Source organism: Aspergillus niger, assembly GCF_000002855.4.
Source record: "Aspergillus niger supercontig An08".
In the NCBI taxonomy this organism is placed as follows: Eukaryota; Fungi; Ascomycota; class Eurotiomycetes; order Eurotiales; family Aspergillaceae; genus Aspergillus; species Aspergillus niger.
Genome location: NT_166524.1, coordinates 969,503 through 993,463, shown reverse-complemented (window position 1 = coordinate 993,463; position 23,961 = coordinate 969,503). Strand labels below are relative to the sequence as shown.

The 23,961-nt window shown below is 50.7% G+C and overlaps 8 protein-coding genes across 8 annotated transcripts; 6 read left to right on the top strand and 2 right to left on the bottom strand.

The window, feature by feature from the left end:
- Positions 1 to 859: 859 nt before the first annotated feature.
- An08g04130 (uncharacterized protein) lies at positions 860 to 3,511 on the top strand (the record flags this gene model as incomplete). The annotated part of the gene is made up of 7 exons (XM_059748983.1): positions 860 to 887; positions 965 to 1,330; positions 1,459 to 1,611; positions 1,660 to 1,733; positions 1,779 to 2,142; positions 2,191 to 2,333; positions 2,390 to 3,511. The coding sequence occupies 7 exons, from the start codon at positions 860 to 862 to the stop codon at positions 3,509 to 3,511; spliced, it is 2,250 nt and encodes a 749-aa protein (XP_059601177.1).
- A 945-nt stretch (positions 3,512 to 4,456) lies between these two features.
- Positions 4,457 to 5,344, top strand: An08g04120 (uncharacterized protein; the record flags this gene model as incomplete). The annotated part of the gene is made up of 2 exons (XM_059748982.1): positions 4,457 to 4,812; positions 4,897 to 5,344. 2 exons carry the CDS (start codon positions 4,457 to 4,459, stop codon positions 5,342 to 5,344), a joined length of 804 nt encoding a protein of 267 aa, XP_059601176.1.
- Positions 5,345 to 7,802: 2,458 nt separating this feature from the next.
- An08g04110 (uncharacterized protein) lies at positions 7,803 to 9,098 on the top strand (the record flags this gene model as incomplete). Its single annotated transcript, XM_059748981.1, has 2 exons — positions 7,803 to 8,188; positions 8,276 to 9,098. The coding sequence occupies 2 exons, from the start codon at positions 7,803 to 7,805 to the stop codon at positions 9,096 to 9,098; spliced, it is 1,209 nt and encodes a 402-aa protein (XP_059601175.1).
- A 1,487-nt stretch (positions 9,099 to 10,585) lies between these two features.
- An08g04100 (uncharacterized protein) lies at positions 10,586 to 12,616 on the bottom strand (the record flags this gene model as incomplete). The annotated part of the gene is made up of 1 exon (XM_001392489.3): positions 10,586 to 12,616. One exon carries the CDS (start codon positions 12,614 to 12,616, stop codon positions 10,586 to 10,588), a length of 2,031 nt encoding a protein of 676 aa, XP_001392526.1.
- Positions 12,617 to 14,455: 1,839 nt separating this feature from the next.
- On the top strand, positions 14,456 to 16,628 carry An08g04090 (uncharacterized protein; the record flags this gene model as incomplete). Its single annotated transcript, XM_001392488.1, has 2 exons — positions 14,456 to 14,677; positions 14,769 to 16,628. 2 exons carry the CDS (start codon positions 14,456 to 14,458, stop codon positions 16,626 to 16,628), a joined length of 2,082 nt encoding a protein of 693 aa, XP_001392525.1.
- Positions 16,629 to 17,167: 539 nt separating this feature from the next.
- On the top strand, positions 17,168 to 19,006 carry An08g04080 (uncharacterized protein; the record flags this gene model as incomplete). Its single annotated transcript, XM_001392487.3, has 2 exons — positions 17,168 to 17,272; positions 17,360 to 19,006. 2 exons carry the CDS (start codon positions 17,168 to 17,170, stop codon positions 19,004 to 19,006), a joined length of 1,752 nt encoding a protein of 583 aa, XP_001392524.1.
- A 412-nt stretch (positions 19,007 to 19,418) lies between these two features.
- An08g04070 (uncharacterized protein) lies at positions 19,419 to 20,336 on the top strand (the record flags this gene model as incomplete). The annotated part of the gene is made up of 3 exons (XM_001392486.3): positions 19,419 to 19,536; positions 19,745 to 20,034; positions 20,283 to 20,336. The coding sequence occupies 3 exons, from the start codon at positions 19,419 to 19,421 to the stop codon at positions 20,334 to 20,336; spliced, it is 462 nt and encodes a 153-aa protein (XP_001392523.1).
- Positions 20,337 to 21,253: 917 nt separating this feature from the next.
- On the bottom strand, positions 21,254 to 23,259 carry An08g04060 (uncharacterized protein; the record flags this gene model as incomplete). Its single annotated transcript, XM_059748980.1, has 5 exons — positions 21,254 to 21,271; positions 21,356 to 21,608; positions 21,684 to 22,536; positions 22,614 to 23,030; positions 23,091 to 23,259. The coding sequence occupies 5 exons, from the start codon at positions 23,257 to 23,259 to the stop codon at positions 21,254 to 21,256; spliced, it is 1,710 nt and encodes a 569-aa protein (XP_059601174.1).
- Between the last annotated feature and the right edge of the window lie 702 nt (positions 23,260 to 23,961).

The following is a 23,961-nucleotide window of genomic DNA, read 5'->3' as shown; positions in this document are numbered from 1 at the left end:
AATGCAGCTTAGGTGGTACACGGCGTCGTTCATGACGGAGGGATCGACCATCCACCGCCAGTCAGAGCCCGCCGTGGTTCCAGAGTCACTTTAATCACCTGCCAATTCGCCCATCTCGCGCCCCCCCATCACCTGATGTTATCGCCCTGGCCCTATGCCCTGAGCCCTATACAAAACCCATCTTACCTCAGCGTCCCCATACCAGCTAACCGCTTCAGGTTAAAATCACTTACCTAAGACAGCATTGGCGCGTGGCCAGTCAGCTGCAGGGCCAGGCACGGGCCCTGAACGCCGTTCTTTGGTAAGATGTGGATAAGCGCGCGCAAGGGGCGCTTGTTTGGAGCAACCAGTTTGGAGACCTCCTTTTTTCGGGTCTGTCTCAAACAATCCAGAAAGTCCGGGGAACTCGTCCGGCCTTTGGTTTCTTGACTCGGTTCTGGGCACCAGCTTCACTTCTCCAAAACATCGGCGTTTTTGGCTATCGTTTTCTATTGCTTCGCTTTTGCTTTCGTCTTTGTGTCACTCTGGAAGTCTTTCTTTCGCCTTGTTGCCTGAACCATCGTCGCCTGGTCGGACGCCCAAGTACCCACCCCCCGCCGTTGCTGTTCCTGGCATTTCCTTCCTTCTTTCGCGTCGATACATCCATCGCAGCTAGAATTTCCAGTGGAATTCGCTCCTTTCTCGATTTTCCAATATCCCTTCACACTCCCTTACCGTTCCTACCCCGACGTCGGGCAGCGGCCAGTTGCGTTACCACGTGGTTCCAATGCCCGTGATCCCATAAGTCGTGCCTTCGTGCGGAGATTCGAAAGACGTTCCCTTCAAATCATAGTTGTGACTGCTTAGAAACGTAGCAAACATGGCGAGGCCACGGATTGTACGGGCTGGTACGTCTACTCCGAGCACATGGTCGCCGATCCGTATACCGGCTCCGCCCTTGCTGACCCAGATTATGTTATGATAGACACCCTTGACCTCCAAGACCACAACGCTCCTTCAGCTAAAGATCACACGCGGCAACCTACTCACTCATCTGGAGTCGCTCCTCACCAGGAGCAAACCCTTCGCCATGCGGACGACGTTATCAAATCCGAGATGATGCACGGCCCCGGCGTTGAAGATGACCATCCGGAAGCTGGATACGGCGATGGGATTGATATATACGACGACGACGATGATGATATTGAGGAAGTGGACGAACTGGGACACCATCATCACAAGGGTGATTCTGGGGGTTCCGAAGAAGGCGATCTTGCGGATGGGGAAAGCGACGACATGATGGACGACGATCTCATGGACAAGATTTCAAGCTCTCCATCGATTGATGACGGTGCGTTCCGCCTCTTTTGGTTCTTTCGGGGAATACGTAGACATCCCTGTGTCACACAACCCGCCTGTATCCAAGCATCTTATTTGCCCTCAGCCGTCCAGCTCTGGACCATGGCTAACCCTGACCAGAGGACATCGATTTTGAATTTGTTTATGCCCTTCACAACTTTTTCGCAACCGTTGACGGACAAGCAAATGCGGCGAAGGGCGATACCATGGTTCTTTTAGACGATAGCAACAGCTACTGGTGGCTTGTTAGGATCGTAAAGGATGGCAGTATCGGTAGGTTACCTGAGATGTTACACGAGATGTCAGCTAATTATCCGGTAGGTTACTTGCCAGCCGAACACATTGAGACGCCCACAGAGAGGTTGGCGAGATTGAATAAACACAGAAACGTAGATGTAAGTGCTAATATTGATCCCATGGTCTTTTTCTAACGTCATCAGTTGTCCGCAACCATGCTTGGCGATAATTCGGAAAAGTCCAAGAATCCGCTGAAGAAAGCAATGCGCCGCAGAAATGCGAAGACCGTTACTTTCACAAGCCCAACATACATTGAAGCATCTGATGTAGAATACTCAACCGAAGAGGAAATGGACGACGATATCTCTTTCCAAGACGAAGATATGGCCCGGGAGGATGCGGATCACTTACAGGATGGCCAGAATGAAGACATTGTTGTCAAGCCTCTCAGACCCAAGTCGCAGAAGGACAGAGGAATCGAAGAAGACGACATCCAGGAAGTGCAAGAGCCTGACAGCGCTAGTTCCGACAAGCAGCGGTCCAGCCAGGAGATATTTGAAGCGGAAGGTGAGGACATCCCTCAGAGATAGCAGAGTGGAAGCTAACAGTCTCCAGCGGAAAATGCTGTCAGTAGGTCCAGAAATGGCACTGTGCGGAATACGGACTCCTTTTTCAAGGATGATACTGTTGAAACCAAGAAGATCTCTTTGACACCGAACCTGCTTCGGGATGAGAACTCATCGGGTGAGGCGAAAGAGGTAAGCATATATCTAGTTCACTGCCTCTGTCGTTATGAAGGCTAATCGGTCAGCAGAGCCGCGGCAGCATGGAGGCGATCGACAAGACGCTCAGCGCTATTGACAAGAACAAGGACGATAAGAAGCGTAAAGACAAAAAGCCAGGAATGCTCAGCGGCCTGTTCAAGAGGAAGGACAAGAAGACCAAGTCTAACGATGAGGACACGGATGAAGCGGAAAAGACCTCAACGGAGCTGTCTCGGACGTCCCCACAACCGAAGACATCGTCGGATTCTTTGTCTTCTCCCGAATCTGCTCGATCGCCTAAGCCTTTGGTGGTGCAGAGACAGACCAGCAAGTTGCAGAAGCAACCTCCTTCGGCTATGTCTCCAACTAGGCAAGACATAATCCAGGAATTTGGTCTTCAGAGTCCCATCGATGGTAAAGAAGAGCCGAGGCCAATTATGAGTTCGAAGGATCAGACCATCCGACAGGTAACTTCCGAAGAGGATGATGATATCCCATCATCTCCTCCCCTTGGGCCTTTCGACGACAGCCAGGAAGCTATTTTGTCTTCTGCCCGTGTGCCAAGTCCTTCAAAGAAGCCGGCTTCAACTCCGTTCGTTAACCAAGAACACCCATCCGCTGACATCCAGAAAACCTGGGAGGAGGATATGTCTGAGAACACATATTCTCAACAACGGTCCGTGGCGTCTCCTCCACAGAAATTCACACCAAAGCAAACCTTGAACTACCAGCCACAGCGTCTAGATTCGCCTCTCAGCGGTTCTCCGCTGGAAGGACCGGTTTCACCTCTTACACCAGGATTGGTGGCAGGCCTGCCATCCCCTGGGAGACATTCGGTCTCATCGGTGTCCCCGCCCTTATCTCCTATTGCTGGTGACAGCGATCACAGAGGCATCGACGCCGTGCCTGCGTCGTTTGAAACTGCGTCTGCTGGAACACCGACTTGGAGCGATGCTAGCTTGCGGTCATACTTGGATGACGAGAACGACATCCGCGATCTATTTATCATTGTCCACGATAACTCTAACATCCCACCCGCTGGCCCTGACCACCCGATTACTGGCTGTCTCTTCAAAGAAGAGAGCAAGAGGCTGAGGGAGATGACCAGCCAGCTGGATGCGATGCTCGCTGAGTGGGTAGGCCGGAGGACGCGGAGTGCGGCGAGCAAATAAGCAGGTCTTTTGGTCTCGGGTCCTTGGTGTACACTCGACTGGTCACATCTGCAACTCCGGTTATTCGCGCAAATTCCAAGAGGACGGGTCACTCCGTTCGCCAGGGGCTAACAATGTGCTGGACGCATGAACTTGGTTGGCCCATGTTATTGTCCCTCTTTCAATCCGTCTCTCATTCGGGGACTCGATCATACCTGCGCTGTCACTTGCATAGCGCGACTCATTCATCCCGACAGGTGATGATCGGTCATATCTGGCCTTGATTTTCTCTGACTTTTTATGTTTTTGTATGCTTCAGTCTTTTAGTGTTGCGAGCTGTATCTTTCTTTTATTGCTTGTATGTTCTCTGCATTGAAGCCCATCTTCTACAGTTGCTGGGATACCCTAAACTACACACCTCCAATACCTCGTGCACTTTTCCCCCGACTTTTCATGAAGTGATGTTAGATCTACATGTTCGTTATTCATCAATCAACTTTTGCATTCATTCAAGCACACCGCCTTGTTGGGGAACCTACGTGATAGATCATGCAATATCAAGAATATCACGAAGACAATAGCCCTGTAGGAGTGTAGGAGCGCTCCACTTCAGCCAGAACAAACAGACCCGGCCCAGCCGCGTAAAAAGAGGCCACCCTGTCGCCAAGTCCGAGTCATCAGTTCGTATGTGTTCGCGAGGCTGAGTCGTGCGGAACGGTCACCTGCACCCACCCCCGTCAGCCGCCAGTCACCCACCACCCATTCCTGCAGCACGCCCCAGCTGATCATCTTCACAGGACAACCATATACTATCCGAATATAACAGCCATCCCAACTGCAACCCCATACATGCATCCATCCATACATACATACATACATACCAACCAATATCCCTCACCACACATTCATTCCCAAACCAGACCAGCGATAAACTGTCCCATCCATTAAATTCCTCACTTCCAAAATATGTCCGACCCCTACCCCCAGCACCAGCAACCATCCTACCCCTCTCCCGTCCCAAATAGCGAAACTCCGTACTACTCTCCCCCGGACGGCGTCTACCAGCACGCAGGATACGACTACGAACCGCAACAGTTCTACAATCAACATGCGCTGCCGAATCAAGACCCCGCTTATAGTTCTCAGTACGACGTGAGCCAGATCCCTCGGTCTTATCCGACACAATGGAATCCGCAGCCTGCTAGCAGCAGCAGCACCAATATCAATAATGTCAACAATGAGTCTAATCCTACATCGCATTATGATCCCGACCGTCTAGGACCGGGCTATGAACCGCCTATTCGGAGGGGGAGTAATGCTGAGTACTAGTCTGTTTTTCTTTCCCTCAATCTCATATGTAAATTATACAGCATACACTTATACTTATACACAAGGGAATAAAACAGTGCCCAATCCGCCGCAGACATGCAAGCCCTTCCTCCTTCAGCCCTGGAGACCGAACAGCAATCCCGCACCAACGGAAATGATCCCACTACCGCTGGTGCTACTGGTGAAGAAGAAGGCGAGCGCAGTCTAGGTGGAGCTGTTCTCGGTGGTGCGACAGGGTACTATCTGGGACATAAGAAAGACCATGGACTTTTGGGGGCAGTTGGGGGTGCGATCTTGGGAAATTTCGTTAGTAATAAGATGAAGAAGGACGATAGTGATGAAGAGGTGGAGGTGGATGATGATCGCGAGACGGAGTACACTCGGTATCATAGTAGTCATTATCGACGGTCGTCGAGTCATGGACATGGACACCATCATCATCACCACCATCACCATCATCATCATCATGGTCATGGACATCGGAGTCGGAGTCGAAGTCGGCATGAGGAGTATGAGGAGTGGTAGGGAAGTATTATGAGTTATGAGTTATGGGTTATGATTTGATTGTTTCCTTGAGCAGTGAGCCATGTTGGATATGAATCATGATGTTGATACCCTCTTTGTCTCTGTTTATGCTTCTACTTACTGTGAGTTACGGGCTATATAGAATGTTATCTATTCAATTGATCCACACGGTGTCTGTCCAGGATACGTACTCCTCAACATAAGCCCACCNCCACACCCCCCCCCCCCCCCCCCCAAATGTTCCAGCCCACTTCACAAAGAAGAATCAATATCAAATCATCTAACCTCCATCTAAACTCCTCGTTCCCCATCTCACTTACCTCGATTCAGCTAGATCTCAGCCACCAGAAACACTCCATAACTCTTCAGCCCCCCGAGAGCCAATCATATCCTCAGAGCACCCTAGATGTCGAAAGAATCGCCAAAATCCACTTTCGGGCTACTGTCCAATGGGAGGGGCTGTTCGTGACGCGTTGTACGCGATGGAAAGTGAATGAGAGGGATGGAGGGGTCTGGACGGGTCTACTGTGGAAGGAATGGATATATACTGGTGAATGTGAAGTGATGGGATAGTTAGTGGGGTGCTTGGATTAAGTGGCTATCTATGGCTACATGTGATGGTGTGACCTGATGGCGGGATTGTGCGATGGTAAGTATATGATGTTCTTGAGGTTGTGGTAGGTTAACTTATTTGAGGTATAAGAAGGCGTCTTATAGTTCTTGTCTTGCAGTGGTAGTTACTATAGCTGCCGCATGTAATAAGGGATGGGATGGGAGGGGATATGAAATGGAAAGGTGACTAATGAGTCTAGTACATTGAAGACTGCCAATTTGATGCTGATGGTTGGTGTTGTCATCATCGCTGACAGAGGGGTTTGATGAAGGTAAACTTATGGCGACAGTTCAGGGTCTTATCACCAAGACGAAGGGGACCCTTGTACCTGCATGTTTTAGTGTCATCCACATCCTGGTTACACGCCTCGATCGTGAGATCGTGAATAGGCGGTGAGATGCGGTTTTGGAGGATTGAGTAGTTGATCGCGTGCGTGGTTACTCTTGAAATTTACAGAGAAACGGTGTGGATTCAGTGATTGTTTTCAAGTAAAGTGAAGACAAAGAAAAGTCATACGATCAAGAGCATTTTCATAGATAGCGTGGGCTGGGGCTATCAGAGATAAGCGTCTAATTAGCTGTTCGGGGAGATGCTAGCGGATCTACGAACGGATGGCCGATATGCTCCATATTCATATCTCTCACCTTTATTCCTTCTGTCTGCCCGCTTGCCGATAATGGTGAGCCCAGATAGATAAGAGTTCTCTTGCTCTCTGCTACGTTAGTGTCCCTTTGCGGTTTTTGCCGAAAATATCCCTGATATCTCCGAAACAAGATGCAGGCCGAGATAGGCCATCCGTCAACCCGAGCCATGTATGTCTCAAAAGAGGTGGCAGTGACGGATTGTTTGGAAACCGAACGAGAAGCCTATCGTAGTAGGCGATTAGGGTTGCAATCGATGGTGCTGTCTGTGCTTTTGCCTGGATTTAACCTTCAATAAACAGTGTGGGTCAGGACTCCGGGGCAGCCGTGATCTTGACCGGGGATTGCCTTGGGCGGGTCTGGGAAGTCTCGGGCTCTGCCTTGGAAAGGCGTCTTCGCATCCATGGGATGACGGCAAAATTGTGATTCGGAGTCAAAAAAGTCTATCATGCCTCTTCCCTTCGGCAATCAACCAGTATTGTCCGTGTCACCCCACGCTCAGTCTGACTTAATCTCGGAGAGTTTGGGCGATGAATGCAGTAGGAATGTGAACAGCCGACCGAAGCGCAGGAGAAGGCAGATCAAAGGAGAATCCCGGGGTTTGAAAGGGGTAGGGTTACCGGAAAGAGGGGGGGAAGAGCGAGCTGAGAGAGAGTCATCACTCACTATCTGCAATGGTCCCAGTGCGGACGGACCAGCAGATCCGGAATGAAGATGAGGATTATTGATTGGAGTTAGTCAAGATAGTTAGTCTAATTGTTGCCGAACGGAGTCCGCTCCATTCCGAGTCCTCTTTGCCTCTGGGGCAAAGCCAATCAGCAGGCGGCGATAGGGATCATCCTCCATCCTCAGCCCCAGAATCAACTCGTGACTCGATCTCGAGGCCGCCAAGTGTGACTGACTCCCTTCCCTTGTCGCGCATGCCTTCACCTCCTTCTCCTTCCTCTCTCTTCCTCTTTCTCTCTCTCTTCTTCCTTCTTCATCTTTTCTCACTCTCTTCCCTCGTCTTTCGTCTTTGTTTCTCGTTAGCAAGCTGCTGACGGGATTGCCTACCCTCTTTGCTTTGTTCGTCTTATCGCCCTGCCTTATCTAGCGTTCCTTCCTACCGCTACAGAGACACGTCCTATACTTCCAACACCAAAGATACTTCTACAGTCTGTCTAGGTCACACACAGATATTAGTCTCCTGGCACAAGAAATAGCCATGCCTCCTCCTCTCTTACAACAGATTCATGCAGTGCTCCCGCAACACTGTGAACCGACAACCCCATTCCTCGCGGCCGTGTCCTCCTACCTCCACATCTGCCTCCCCACACCGTTAGCCTTCGTCTCCTCCGTTCTCGGAACCCTCAGCATCGTGTCATGGCTCTTCGCTCAGCTCCCACAAATATACAAGAATTATCAAATCCAGTCGACGGCTGGCTTGTCACTGTTTTTCCTCGTGGAGTGGTGTCTGGGTGATACTAGTAACCTCCTGGGTGCTCTGCTCACCCGGCAGGCAGGCTGGCAGGTCATCGTGGCTGCTTACTATGTCTGCGTTGACGTGACTCTGGTCTTCCAATACTTTTGGTACACACACTATAGGGGACAGTATGATGGCTACGGTGCCCTTGCTCATTCGGAATATGATCGGCCTCCGGGTAGTGTCTTGGAAGGCGTCTCATTCTCCGACAACAGCTCTTCCGATCACGCCCCACGTTCTACAGAGTCCCCCTTGCCGTCAAATCCCAAAGACATGAAAGATATCAAGGAACCTGCGGTGCCGAGTTCCAACGGGCAATCTCCTTCTTACTCCAATGAGAAACTGAGCTCCTCTAAGCGCTCAATCACCCGATCCAGCAGTGGCCCCAGCCTCCCAATTGGGTCCCCACGCACTCTGCTGCTTGCATCAATGCTGTGCGCCGTCGTGGCCAATGCTGCTCCGACAGAGCAGCAAACAACATCCGAATCCTCACAGAAGACTCTCGAGATCCTCGGCCGGATCATCTCCTGGATGTCAACATTCCTCTACCTCGGCTCGCGGCCACCCCAACTATACAAGAACTACTGCCGGAAGAGCACATCAGGCCTCTCCCCATTACTATTCATGGCTGCCTTTTGCGGGAACCTCTTCTACTCCGCCTCCCTTCTTACCAATCCTAATGCTTGGTATGATTTCCCTGCCTATGGGGGTGGTGGCTGGGCCGATGCAGATGGCAACGACCGCCTTGAATGGGTTACCCGAGCTACTCCCTTCTTCCTTGGCGCCTTCGGTGTGCTAGCCTTTGACGGACTCATGGGCGTGCAGTTCCTCATGTATGGAACCCGGGATGACGAGTCTATCATGCAAGTTGAAGACCCCAAAGACGGACGTAGTCGTTGGACCCGCGTTCGGGGCTGGATGAGGGGCTGGATCCCTTCAGTGTCCCCTGCGCGACGGCTTCGCTCTGACGCCACAGTCTCTTCAGAGGAGAACCAATCTCTCCTGCAGAATGAGCGGGAGAGATACGGTACAGTTTGATTATGATCTCATTCTGTATTACTATACCCTACTTGTCGCTATTTTTTGGTTTCTGCATACCGGTACCCGACAACACCCAGGTCAGGCACCTGCATCCAACAGGCGAACATGATTTATTTTTACGACGTTACGGCTTCCTATCCCCATATATCGGGAATAGACGTTGCTTTCCTGCTTTCTTCCATTTCGCTTTATTGGTTGCTTGTTTGGCGTTAGCGATCGCCTGCGGCGATTGCACTGGAGTTTTTTTTTTATTTCAGAGAGTCTTCACCAAGGCGAAGACTCGATTTTCAGCCAAGCATACATAGCATTTGCTTACAGGATGGTCTCTTTGGGCGGCGCTTTTGGTTATTCTTATTTCGGGGACGGGTTTTGGATCGGCTTGGACCTTACATGGCATTCTCTTTTGTCCACCAATACATACTAGATGCATACATACAGCAACGGCATATACGGACTTTGCTTTGCTTTATTTGCTCTGGGATGAAGATGTAGTAGAGCATGCTTGGCATATACATACTGCTACTGTCATTAGATTCCAGCACCGATAGATAGACCAATTGTCTTTGTTCACTGGCAGCATAGACCATATGAGCAGTTAATAACAAGTACACTCACGTTATCACATCCACCTTACTACTAATTAGTAATACCATAACAGGCGATAAGAGTAAATACTTCATCAGGATCAAGCGTAAATATCAAAAATTTTCATGTAAAGAATATTAACAGTCATCTAATTATAATCGCTAATGTGGGTGCCCCAACCGCGAATCGCCGGGCCCAGTGTGTGTGTGTGTTCAGTCCATTTCATTACCACCCCCTTTTCTTTCTCTTCTCTTCGGCTTCTCTCTCATCAATCTCATTATGTAGGTACAGTTTGCATTGCCCCATGTTATTTGAACAATAAGTCGCAAGTGGCTCACTCTGGTCCCAGCCCTCCAGCACTTGGTGAGGGGGACCGAATCAGCAGTAATATCTATAGGTTAATAATGAAAGAAAGGACAAAGGGGGGAAGAACAGAATGGGGGGGTGTGGGGGTTAGGGAGGAAGTGAAGTGAAGAAGGAAAAAAGAGAAGAAAAGAAAAGAAACAGTGGCACGCGAGTCATAGTCGTTTGTTCAATTGAAACAGCTGGATGACATGACTCGTGGGCTTGAGAGAAGTGATAAACAATGTGCAATCAAGTAAGGGGTGCTACGGCGCATTGCCGTGCTTTAGGGGACCATGGTCTTCTTTGAGTTTCGATTCTGTAGTGCGTGTAGGTGCCAAAGTCAAACATAAGCATGACAACCGCATGGTTGTCTAATGATACACGGGAAGTGATGGAATAGCCTCGGATCGACCAGCGACGCGGCGTGACCAGTATCGGATCGATCTGGTTCATGTGATGGACACCTTCCGAACGTGTGTGCAACAACATCTTCAATCATCGACATGGTTCGATGGTGCAGAAGGCAGGTTGATCAGAGTCCAGTAAACGGCGAACTAATAAAGTGGCGCCTTGACATCTTGAACGCCTCGTCTGATCACATCCTCAATCTGCCATCTAGGAGGAATGATCTTGGAGTTGCGCTTGCGACGCAACTCTTTCTCCTTCTCCGGAGGGGGCATCGCATCCTCCGGCAGGGCACCACCCGCGATGCCTGTCGAGAATTTGAGCTGCAGGACATTGCCGATTTCGTCGCAAGCCGTCAAGATGCGGTCAAGATCTTCCTTGGTGTGTGCAGCAGAGACGCAAAAGCGGGCCCGAGAAGATACCAGCGGCGTAGCAGGATAACCCACGACAACGACCGAGATTTTCCGCTTCAGCATTTCGTGGGAAAAGGCTGGCATCTTAGCAGGGTTGAAAAGCAGAACAGGTATGATCGGCGAATCATCGTGGCCGTACACTATAAAGCCAAGACGCTTCAAGCCCAGGCGGAGATACCGCGAGTTGAAGGCCAAACGCTGCAGTCGCTCTTCACCCTGACCGGGGATGAGTTCGCCGTTGATGATCCGCAACGCCGACATGATTTGGGCCAAAACTGCCGGAGCAGGAGCCTCGCCATAGAAAACACCGGAGTTGGTCGCTCTAAGCACATCAATCATCGCCTTATCCGCAGCGATGTATCCACCGTTGGCACCAAAAGACTTTGTGAGAGTTCCCATGAGAATGTCAACTTCGCTGGTGTCGATTCCGAAATAGTCACAGACACCACGACCCTTAGGACCAATGGCACCAATGGAATGGGCCTCATCAACGAACAGGTGAAACTTGTAACGCCTCTTCAGCATGACCAGTCCAGGGAGGTTGCACATAGAACCTTCCATGGAATAGAGCCCTTCAACGACAACCAAGATCTTCTTCCACGGCCGATGCGTACGGGGTTGACCCTGGCTGATAGCTTCGCGCAGTTTTGATTCTAGATCCCGCATGTCATTGTGCTTGAACATAGCAATGGAAGCACCCGAAAGACGTGCACCAAACCGAATCGAGGCATGGTTTAGCTCGTCGGAAATGATAAGGCAGCCCTTGTTGACTAAAGCAGGGAAGATGTTCGCGTTGGTGCCAAATCCCATGGAGAAGACCATAGAAGCCTCTTTGCCAACAAACTTGGCGACCAAGTCCTCTACTTCCACATGAAGATCCTGCGATCCCACCTCAGCGCGAGTACTGGGGGAAACGATACCATACTTTCTGATCGAATCCTCAGCAATGTCCGCACAGGGGCCTTCAGATTGAGCAAAACCTAGGTAGTTGTATGAGCTCAGGTTCAAGGTGTCAGTGGTCGTTCCGGTGAAGTAGAAGTGCTTGTTGTGGTCATCCGTGGCCCGATCGATCAGCGTGATATAGCGACCAGGAACTCCAGTAACAGGACGTTCAAAGCAATCGTTAATCCGCAATTTGAGGCGACGCACGTAGAAGTTGTCGAAGTCACTGTTCAGGGCGCCGTATCCATTCTGGGGCTTTAGATGCCGATAGTTCTCTTCGCGGAAGCGCTTTCCGAAGAAGTCTCGCACGTGACCGAAAGCGATTAGGATAAGATAACTGATATAAGTGGTGAGGAGGTAATAATACGGAGGTTCGTCCATCACAGGCTCCGGGAATGTACCACCGGGGTGCTGGCTGGTGTACCTGTGGCTATGGTGGCCGATGGGTCCGAATTGAGCATGTTGCTTAGCCAGGCGACGGGCCTCTTCGGGCGAAGGCGGCTGAAAGAGTGTGGTCGGTGGTTCGTCCATGTTCGGGTTATCTGCAGTGGCAGTGGAGAGAGAAATTGTAGGCAGCGACAAAGAGGCCGAACTGATGGGTGGAGTGGCAGTACTAGAGTTCAGGATTCCACTGGCCGATTGGACAGCGGCCTGCGCAGTCTGAGATTCGGCCTTGGGCTTAGGAGAGGTCGAAAATAGCTGGCTTAGGCGATTAGGTTTGACGGCGGACGCCTTGATGGCGATACCACCCTTTGCGGAGGCGGGAGATGAAGAGGGAGCGTTGGAGGGGTTGTTGACGGAAGAACTCGCAGCGCGACGAGGCATCGCAAGGAAACAGCTAGACAGGAACGAGCAGGGTTGTGCAGCACCGAGGGATGAAGGAACTTCTGCCGCGGCTCTTCAGCAATGAAGTACGGCAAGAACTACCTAATAGGCAACCAGCGAACTTTTGCTTCTAGGCAGCGTGTTCCTTTGATCTGGCCTCCTTTACTCCAGCGCAAGAGGCAATGACAATGATTCGGTGTCACCTACACACGGCGGAGTGAAGTGTCAGTCACCATTTCACCAGGCGAGGAGAGCGATAACAAAATGGCTAAGCGACCGAGGGATTGTAGTCGCAAGCAGAGACAGGGACTCAGATGACAAGAAGCGAAGAGGAGAGGGGTCTAAGGGGGGTGAAAAAAAAGGAAGAGTCTTGTCGATGGACTCCGGAGACTCCGGGGCTGATCGGTCACGTACCTTCGCACGTGGAGGAACAGTAGCTGAGGGCACGGAACCCTTCGACGACGGGATCTGTCGGGACCCCTAAGCCAAAGGGAATCAATCGACCAGATTAACCGTTAGAGAGGCAGGACCTTTCGTAGGATTGAAAGTTGGCGAGGGAAGAAAAGGGTCGGTGCTGGAAAAGAGGTCGGAAAGGGAAGACGAAGAGCCCCGAAGGTCGAATAACGGGAAGAAGACAGATTGGAGTGAGATGAATAATGGAATTTTGTGACGCGAATAAGAGAAAAAAACAGCCTCAAAGGGAATAGTAATGAATAATGCCACCAAACAAGGTACGAGGCTAAGAATCGAAGCGGAGCCCAGGCTTGCGTACGGTAAAGTGAAAGCAATACTGTGTAGGGTTTGGTTGGGGTGAAAAAGCGCAATTTTCGCTGGTGAGATTTTGCAAATGACGATGGAGTTACGGGTGGGAAGTGGAGCCAGCCCCCCCGACCCATCGAAGTCGGTCACAGGGCGGTATTGTTTGCTGGTTATACACCATCCGTGCTCTTTCCGAGTACCTGAGCCATCGGTATTCTGACGGTAAACATACCCGCCGCCCCTGGACCCTTCTGCAAGTTCCACGCTTTGTTTCCATTCGTTGCACGCATGGATTCTATCGAGTATTTTGACTTTCGCTCATCCCAGAAAGGGGCAACGCAAGGTGATGGTCACCAGAGGCACCTTGAAACTGCCATTCATGTCGGTAGTCTGACAGCCTGGATTTCACCGCTAGTTACTCCCAGGGACTTTATTATTCTCTTGCATCAATCGCTTTGCATTCACATACTGCAGGTTGCAGCGTACATATTCCTGCCTCAGGCGAGACCCTGGTCACGGCTCAGGTTTCCGAGCAAAAGACTAGACACAGAACGGGGCTGCTGTTGATTGATATAGTCTAACTTACAATTTCTGAATGTTTATCAATAAATAGGATATACAAATATGTTGAATGATGCCTAGGACATTTATTTCTATACTTAGTAGTTATATCTTCACTGCGTCCCCACCTGATTCCAGGCGTTTGTCTGCCTACCGCGGAAATCCCCTTGCAGATTCCGTCCCCGGCTTCCTTGATTCCGCTCCGGGGTAGATAGATCGGGACACCCACCCTAGCACAACAGCGTAAAAAGGATGTCCTCGTTGCAGTTCGATCCTTTTCCCCATTCACATTTGGAAAGTATCTGCAATTGAACAAGAGCCGTGTGATTAAACCAGGTCTCAAACACTGACGAACCACGAGCCACAAAGGCTTGAACTCTATCAGGACGGAAGGACCTCGGCTCAGTTTGACTGCAACTTTCTTGCACTCCATATCACCGTCTACTGAGTGCACCTATAGTTCGATCAACAAATCCAAAGTCGTCATTGATTGGTGCGAATAAATCACGATCCTTTACGATGACTAGGTCCACCGACGATACAGGTTCCAAGGAACTATGGCGACACTCGAGCCCTTGCAGTACCCAGATCTACGACTTCATACAATCCGCCAATGCCAAGCATAGCCTGTCCATGTCCACTTACAACGATCTCTGGCAGTGGAGTGTATCTGAGCCCGCCAAGTTCTGGGAAGATGTCTGGAAATATACATCTATCCAAGCTCACAAGTCATATGACCGTGTAAGTGGACTGCTGCGCTTTTAAGCTCAACACAAAGGCTTCTACTGGTGCTCGTCTCCTTTGATACTGTGATGGCTAATTCTCATTCCAGGTCCTGCGTTCGGACAAACTGCTTTTCCCTCGTCCCAACTTCTTTGAGGGAACTCGGCTGAATTTCGCTGAGAACCTCTTGTATCCGTCTACGTCTCCTGATGAGAACGCGGTTGCCGTAATCGCTGCCACGGAAGCGGATCGGGAATTTGTGACATGGAAGGAACTGCGTGACCGGGTACGCAGATGTGCGAACTCGCTGAAAGTCTCGGGTCTGCAAGAAGGAGACCGGGTAGCAGGCTTTCTTGGTAATCATACCAACACCGTTGTGGCGATGCTGGCAACGGCATCAATTGGCGCATTCTGGACTGGCGTCTCGCCTGACACTGGCGTACATGCAGTGCTAGAACGTCTGAAGCAAATAGAGCCGAAGATCTTGTTCGCTGACAATGCATCTCTATACAACGGGAAGGTGCACGGAACTGATGCTAAATTGCGTGATATCGTGCCGGGACTGCCGAACCTGGAGCTTCTCGTCATATTCGAGACAATCCAGTCCTACAAACTGGACCCTCAATTTCTGATCCCACTACGTGGAAAGGTTCTCACCTACAATTCATTTCTTTCTACAGCTAGCAATCCTTCCGCCCCTCTGGAATTTGCAAGTCTAGGACCCGAACACCCTGTCTACATATTGTATTCCTCGGGTACCACGGGGGCACCGAAGCCGATTGTCCATGGTGCGCTGGGAACGCTGCTGCAACATAAAAAGGAACATGTGCTTCACTGTGATGTTCGTCCCGGAGACCGCCTGTTCTACTTCACGACGACGACTTGGATGATGTGGCATTGGCTTGTTTCCGGTCTTGCCAGTGGCGCTACCATTGTGCTCTATGACGGTTCCCCTTTTCGGCCATTCGACCCGGAAGGTGGGAAGGGTGAAATGGCAATGCCACGCCTGATCGATGAACTGCAAATAACGCACTTTGGAACTTCTGCCAAATACCTATCCATGTTAGAGCAGGCTTCCCTACATCCAACAAGTCACCCTCACCGTCCAGTAAGCTTGAAAACACTGAAAGCAATTTTCAGTACTGGTTCTCCTCTGGCGCCGTCTACATTCGAGTACGTTTACTCGTCTATCAAGGCTGACCTCATGTTGGGTTCTATCACCGGCGGGACCGATATCTTGTCGCTATTCTGCGGCAGTTGTCCCATCCTACCAGTCTACAAGGGAGAGATTCAATGCCGTTGCTTGGGAATGGCCGTTTCTGTCTACGATTACGCTGGAAATGACGTCTCTACTTCCGGTGAGGCCGGCGATCTGGTGTGTACGAAGCCGTTTCCTGCGCAGCCCGTTATGTTCTGGCCTCCCGGTCCGACTGGGGCGGAGAAATACCGCAAAAGTTACTTCGACGTCTTCGGGCCGACGATCTGGCACCACGGTGATTTCGTGCGTCTGGAACCCCACACTGGGGGTGTAGTAATGCTAGGACGCAGTGACGGAGTTCTGAAGCCAGCCGGCGTTCGGTTCGGTAGCGCAGAGATATACAATGTTCTTCTGAAACATTTTGCAGATGAAGTCGAAGATTCTCTGTGTATCGGACGTCGGCGGGATGGAATTGACACGGATGAAACAGTCGTCCTTTTTGTGAAGCTGGCATCGCAAGGTGACGCTCCAACGACCATGCCGCCCGACCTCGCAACTCGCATTCAAGCGACCATTCGCAAAGAGCTCAGCCCTCGCCATGTCCCTGGAATTGTGGACGTCTGTCCCGAGATACCGGTGACATCCAACGGCAAGAAAGTTGAAAGCGCCGTGAAGCAGATCCTGTGCGGTCTCAACATCAAGATTGGTGCCAGTGTGGCCAATGCCTCGTGCCTTGACTGGTACCGCGCTTGGGCTGCGGCGCACTCATAGTCTCGTAGTATGGTGTTCATTGATAGAAGGTCAGGGAAAAGCCTAGAGTGAACCAGTATGCAATATAATAATCGTTTGTTTTACGGCCTATTGGACTAGATAATGAACTGTTTCGTTTTCCAGTGGCGAGGTCAACGTGTTTCTGCTTTGTCCGCATTACTCAATTGACGATTCTAGATCTCCCATTACTAACCAGGTCCAAGTAAAAAATCATGGTTTTACCTATGACTCAGGGTCTGTAAGAGCCTAATAACAACAAAAACAATTGGGAGGGTAATCACAAGGTATACAATTCCGGAAATCAGTCGGATAATCCATCCTAATTGTCGTCAATACGAAGACATCATATCCTGCTTCCCCAAGTCTGATGTCGTGCACCGTGCCTGTTGTGATTAGATAAGCGATCTGAGTCCAAATCCTTGCGGGCGCCGGCGTGACGACGACATCTCCGGAAACGCCGCAGCTTTTACGCCGTCCGAGAAGGGAGCAATTTTGAATTGAGTACTCTCGGCCCATTTCATTCATTTACATTCGTCAATATGCGCCGTTCTGTACTACGGGCCGTTGAGTCCGCAAAGCCACTTGCCCGCGTGCCTCGTTCCGCGTCTAGAGGTTTTGCTACTGTCAATGAGAATGGTTCCAAGGTAAGTTCATCCAATGCAGGAAATTAGGCTTGACGGTCATGGTCGGACTTGGAACTAACTATTACCTCTTTGTCGCTCGCTGTGTAGGACCCTGCCGAGCTAGATCAGATCACCACTCTGCCCAACGGTATCCGCGTTGCTACGGAATCCCTGCCTGGGCCCTTCTCTGGTGTTGGAGTTTACGTCGATGCCGGATCTCGCTATGAAGATGAGAGTTTGCGGGGTGTAAGCCACATTATGGATCGTCTGGCTTTCAAGTCGACCAAGTCGCACACCAGTGATGAAATGCTAGAGGTTTTGGAGAGTCTTGGAGGAAATATCCAGTGTGCTTCTTCTCGTGAATCCTTGATGTACCAGTCCGCTAGTTTCAACTCCGCTGTCCCGACCACCCTGGGACTGTTGGCTGAGACTATCCGGGATCCTCTTATCACAGAAGAAGAAGTTCTTCAGCAGTTGGCTACGGCTGAGTATGAGATTGGAGAGATCTGGTCCAAGCCTGAGCTCATCTTGCCCGAGCTGGTACATACCGCGGCCTACAAGGACAACACATTGGGAAACCCTCTGCTTTGCCCACATGAGAGGCTGGGAGAGATCAACAAAGCGGTGGTTGATAAATACCGTGAAACCTTCTTCAACCCAGAGCGCATGGTTGTCGCTTTTGCTGGTGTGCCGCACGCTGAGGCCGTCAAGCTTACAGAGCAGTACTTTGGTGATATGAAGACACACAAGAAGACAGACGGCCCTGTGCTTTCGGGAACGGGTATCGACACTACACTGTCTGAATCCAAGTCGGCCGCTGAGGAGGGCCAGGTACCCACTGTTCCCCAGTTCACTCCGTCATCTACCACAACTACCACCGCAGCCTCTCCTAAGTCGGGATTCCTTTCCAAGCTTCCCTTTTTGAAGAATCTCTCCAACTCTGGCTCGCAAAATTCCGCCGCGTCGCCGCTTGACCCATCATTGGTGCAGTCGTCGAACTTAGATCTCACCCGTCCTTCCCACTACACCGGTGGTTTCCTCTCTCTTCCTCCGATCCCTCCTCCTGCGAACCCTATGCTTCCTCGGCTGAGCCATATCCACCTTGCCTTTGAGGCGCTTCCGATCTCGAACCCCGATATCTATGCCCTGGCAACCCTCCAGACCCTTCTCGGAGGTGGCGGTTCCTTCTCTGCTGGTGGTCCTGGTAAGGGAATGTATTCGCGTCTCTACACCAATGTGCTGAACCAGCACGGATGGGTCGAGAGCTGTATTGCGTTCAACCACAGCTACACAGATAGCGGGATCTTCGGTATCTCCGCATCTTGCAGCCCGACACGGACCACCGAGATGTTGGAGGTCATGTGCCGCGAATTCCAGGCCCTCACTCTCGACACGGGGTACCAAGCCCTGCAGCCGCAGGAGGTTAACCGTGCAAAGAACCAGCTTCGCTCTTCGCTCCTTATGAACCTGGAGTCGCGTATGGTGGAATTGGAAGATCTCGGACGTCAGGTCCAGGTGCACGGCCGCAAGGTTGGTGTCAAGGAAATGTGCGCGCACATTGAGTCTTTGACTGTGGAGGACTTGCGCCGGGTTGCCCGGCAAGTCTTTGGTGGTCTTGTCGAGAACAAAGGACGTGGCACCGGCAGGCCTACCGTTGTGTTGCAGGAGGGAGAGTTGGAGGGTTACAGGCTCCGTCCTTTCCCTTGGGAGGAGATCCAAGAACGGATTGCCCGGTGGAAGCTGGGAAGGAGGTAATTTGCCATACAGTATAAGCCCCGGGCATCGCAGCGACCTACCTGTGCTGTTTACGGGGTGTAGAGGGATGTAACACTTCCATTTTCTTCACTCCATGTAATTAGAGATAGCCATATACAATCATGTACAATATATATAGCCCGAATAAGCCCTTTTTCACCGGAACAATTGAACGTATAAATTGGGGGCGTCGCGTGGATGCATCGGGTGCAGTCGAAGCTCCTTACCGTATTGAGTTCGTTTCCGCCCGGGAAAAAAGTTGGATCCGGAAGGTCGAATCCGCCATCCTCCATCAGTCTCCGTCCGTCCTCAACACTTTCAGTCCATCACCTCGACCCTCGCCCGTGCTTCCTGCGACCCATTCTCCTATCAATACACCTCTTTAATTCCCTTTTATTCAACCACCGTCACAATGGTCAAGCTTACCGAAGTCGAGGATGAGCACTTCTCCCAGGAGAAGCCCATGCCCAGCAAGCACAATGTCCTTCTGACCTCGGACGACGAAGAGGAAGACGACTACACTGACACCGGTTAGTATCCTGATGACCCATAATCAAAGGCACAATTCAACCGGGCGCTCGTTTTGCATGAGCAATTGCATTTTCATTCTTATCCTCCGCGCAACAACATCCGGAAGCATTATCCATCCACGCCGAACCTGATCCATCTATTCATCCATTCATCGGCGCAGCCGTTCAAAACACATGGCCTTCATTTTCTAACCTGCCATACGTACAGAGTCCGAAATCTCCGTCGAGTCTGATCTTGAGGTTGATGGCGAGACCTTCTACGACCGTCTCTATGCCCTGAAAGACATTGTTCCTCCTTCCACACGCCGCTCGGTCACCAGCACCGTCGAGTCCATCACTTCCTTCACAAAGTCCAGCATCCAATTCAGCGGCAAGGCGCTGTGGATCATCAGCACCAGTGCCTTCCTCCTTGGTGTCCCGTGGGCTCTGGCCTACGCCGAAGAGGAGCAGTACATCCAGATGGAGCGCGAGCAGGGCATGATCAAGGGCGCCAACGAGGTACGTTACAGCCATGTTCAATTCCCATTTTCATATTCGTCGGGCTATCTACTTGTCGCTTGGCTATTACTGTATTGTTACTGTCATGCGGCCTTGTCCGGGGCAGTTGGCGATGACGTGAAAACTCTTTTCCGTTCTTATTATGTGCCAAGAACAGAGATACAGACGTCATTCGGATTGCCCGCACATGTTTCGATGGTCTGCAAAAACTCCGAGCAGCTGCTAATTACATTGTTTTCTATCATTAGATGCTTACGCCCGGCGCCCCCGGTGAAGAGAAGCCCGCTCAACCCTCTTTGTAAATGAATACCGCTGCCAAAGATGAAGATCGCAACAGGCGGGAATAGTTGATTTGCGATGGCCTGTCGAACCGCCACTACCTCAATATCGAGCCTGTCCGAAGCCACCTGTTGTCGTAAGGCCTATGGTTTCTTATTGAATGTCGTCGGTCTTCCTGGAGCATAATGTCGACTTCCAGGCGATGACGTTCATTGATGAGGTCACTGCACGAATCTAGTCGATTTCTCTGTTCCAACAAAAAAATTACGAGCCAGACAGATTTGATTTAGCGATGCATGATCCGGATTACATTGGGTTAAAAGCAGGTGTGTACTATCGAGGATGGATAATTGCGAACATATTCAACTCATTGATTTGAGTTGACGCGAGGAAGATATAAAAGGGATGGTATGGTTTCCATATGGACATGAAAGAAAATCTTGCCCACCTGTTACTGTTCGGAATCTCTGGCCCTGTGAACTTGACGCTTTTTCTCCTCTCTCAACCTTTGATTCCAGAACTTCTGGCTTGGGCGATGTGTGTATTTCTATACTGGTTTATTTTCCCCTGGTTACAATGTTCGTTTCGTTTTATGTCTATTTCCACCATTTTGGAACTCATGTTTCTAGATAATGAAATGTGAATGATCTTGAGATATATTCAGGACGGAACTCTCATGAGCCGAGTACATTTTCTCCTTGCGCTAGAAGGAAACAGGCCGAAAATAAAATAGCAGAAATAGGGTATCACAGCATGAAAGATATAGGTACAAGCCCCCTAACCGAGGGGGCAAATGGATATGGACAAGAAGAATGGTGTAAAGGCGCGCATCCGAAGAAAGTGATGCTGACCAGGTGAAGAACTAACCACCCCAGACTGAGTACATAACGTCGTCCCGACAGCACCCGTATATGGATCAAATATGTGCAAACGAACACATCTAGAAGCTTGCACTATACTATCCAAGAGTCTATGATATGATATGGTCAGCAAATGCTCTCAGCTGCCGAATCGATCTTGGAGCTCCAGATCAAAAACATACCGTGGTTTCTCTTGCAGTCCGTAGATTAATGTGAAAATCGCGCCACAATTTCTTGACTTCACCATTCGCTATCATTGATTTGACTGCTTTCACGGCGTACTTGGTTTTCTTCTTCGTGCTCCAGTGGCTGCGTTCCACGATTCTCGTCTCGGATAGGTATCCCCGGTGTTCGAGGTAGCCGGTCACCCATTCGTTGAGGTGGAAGCGCCAGTGGGTTAGGGTGTGAGCTAGAGTTGCTTTGTTTTTGCAGTGGCTGTTGGTTGGTAGCATGCCTCATTAGCTATATGGAGACTTTTTGTTCGGTAGAAGGGATGGGCGAGATGCTTACCGTCCGAGGAAGAAGCGCGTGTTTTCGTCTGGTAGGATGTGGCCGTCTCGGTCTCTTTCTTCGTGGTCATCATCTTCGTGTTCCTCTTCTTCGTCCTCGTCGCTGTCTTCGTCGGTAAGCGGTTCAAGGGTTTTCAGTGAATAGGCTTTCCCGTATAGTTTGATGTCGAATGAAGCTGGATGACCTGAGCGGTTGCAAGCATCGCATGAATGGTTCTCTATTGTCGGAAAGGTTGTGATCTCGATCTGAGGCCGGGCTAAGAGGGCTCTCCGGAACTTGGCATTCCAAACTGATGAGACGAGCTGTGATCCAGTACGGCCCTTGACTTCGTCTTCGAGTTTGCTGAAGGCGACTTCGTAGACTGGGTCGGAGCGAGGGAATGCCGGGTTGAGCTGATTGTGCACCATCCATTCTACTGCATCTTGGAAGTAGTCCTTGAGTTGCTTGTAAGCATGTCGGGAGAATTCGATGGGGATGTCTTCTAGGCCCGTGGGAGCCCCTAGGGTATCATCATCGTCTTCCAACACGAAGTCGTCTTCGTAGCGGTCCAGATCATCATTGCTTGCGATCGCAGATTCAACATCACTTTCTTCTAGTCGAGTACGGAATTGGGGCTTCCGTTTCGGGCTCTCTTCATGAGTCTCGGCTTCGTCCTTTTGTTCACTTCCGCTGTCACCGTCACCGTCACTGTCACCTTCGCTGTCGCCGTCGCCCGACTCCAACTGCTCAACATCACTCTCAGGGTTCTCAGTATCGGATGCTGTCTTTCCTGCCCTCCGACGACGTAAGGCTTCCAGGTGTTGTTGTCTCTGAGCCCGTGCCGAGTTGGCCAGTCGCCCCCGAGTTCGGGTATCTTTTACCACTGTAGATAGACATGTCAGTCCGACAGAGCATTGCAGACTGCCTGACACGTTACTTATGTGGGCTTACCTGAGTCCTGCAACGCCTGAAGGTCTTCTTCTATATCTAATTCGTCCTGTTCCAGCCCGCGACGCGGCGTCTTGGGGACGTCGGGGCTTGCGTTGCGCATCCTGCGCTTCTTAGGAGAGATGACCAACTCTTCTTCCGAACCGTTATCGTCATCCACGGTAGCAGGCTGAGGGGCCACACCACGCCTCAGTTTCCTGCGAGACGCTGGAACAACCTCATCTGCATCGCTCTCTGAATCGGCAGCGGGTTTCTGCGGGGTCGCGGAAGGAGATTCGGAACTGGATACATCTGTCCTCTTGCGCTTTAGTGGTCCTCTTTGCGGGTTTTTGCGCGTGCTGCGCACGATCTCTATATCGCTATCACTGTCGCTAACTGGTTCTGCTTTGGGTTCCGGGGTACGTTGGGGCGTTGATTTTGCTGTCGGCATCCCACTAAGTCAGTATTTATTATCATGCAGTAGCTGTGGTATAATCTCACCTTCAGGCTGAGAGCGTCCTCGTCGGAGGACTGGCATGGAAGGATGCGCATAGCGCAAGTTTGCGCGGCGATCTTTCTCGTCGTCGGAGTCGTCCTCTCTCTTCGGCGAGGAGCTCAACGGAGCAAAAGCCAGCCGCGTCTGCTTTTTCTTGCCGTATGTGCGGGGCATCGGGGGTTGCGCAGGGATCGGCTATGTATGATAGTAAATAGCGCTGGGTGGAGTCAGAGTATAAAATGAAGATCTTGCGCTGATTGTAGAAATAGTGACCAAGTCGAAGGAGTGAATAGAGATTATCATAGGATCTGAAGTCTTCGCTGAGCGCGCAAGAGTCGCGTCTCGGTGTCACGAGAGCACGTGATAGCTAATAGCTACCCAGAAAGGTCAGTCGCACTCGTGAAGTATAGAAGTCATTGCTGCATCGCAGATTGATTCTGATTGTTTCTCATGTTCTACTATCTTTCATTGTGGACGCTGTTTATCACCTTTAAATTTATTTACTTACGCTTCACATGATTTGTCAGTCTGAAACCACGCCAGCATGCCTACAGATAGTTGAAAACGAGATGAAATGAGCTTTTTGACGGGCGTTAGACTAGATTGTAGTCCTCCAGGAGCTGCTCGATCCTTCATCACTAGCATGCCATTCTGCTTTCATTTGAATCAATGTGACTTGTCAACGCTATCGTAGACTTTACAGTGAGGTGTAGGCGAACAATGCATAGCTTAAGATCAGCCAAGATAATGTGAAACTGCCAGGCTTCTCTCTTGCCTATACGGGACATGCAACAATCAATTTTGTTCTCTATCGTGGGCTGCGGCTTCCTGAATATAGTAGAACTGTCATGCTCAGAATGTGACTTCTTGCATCCC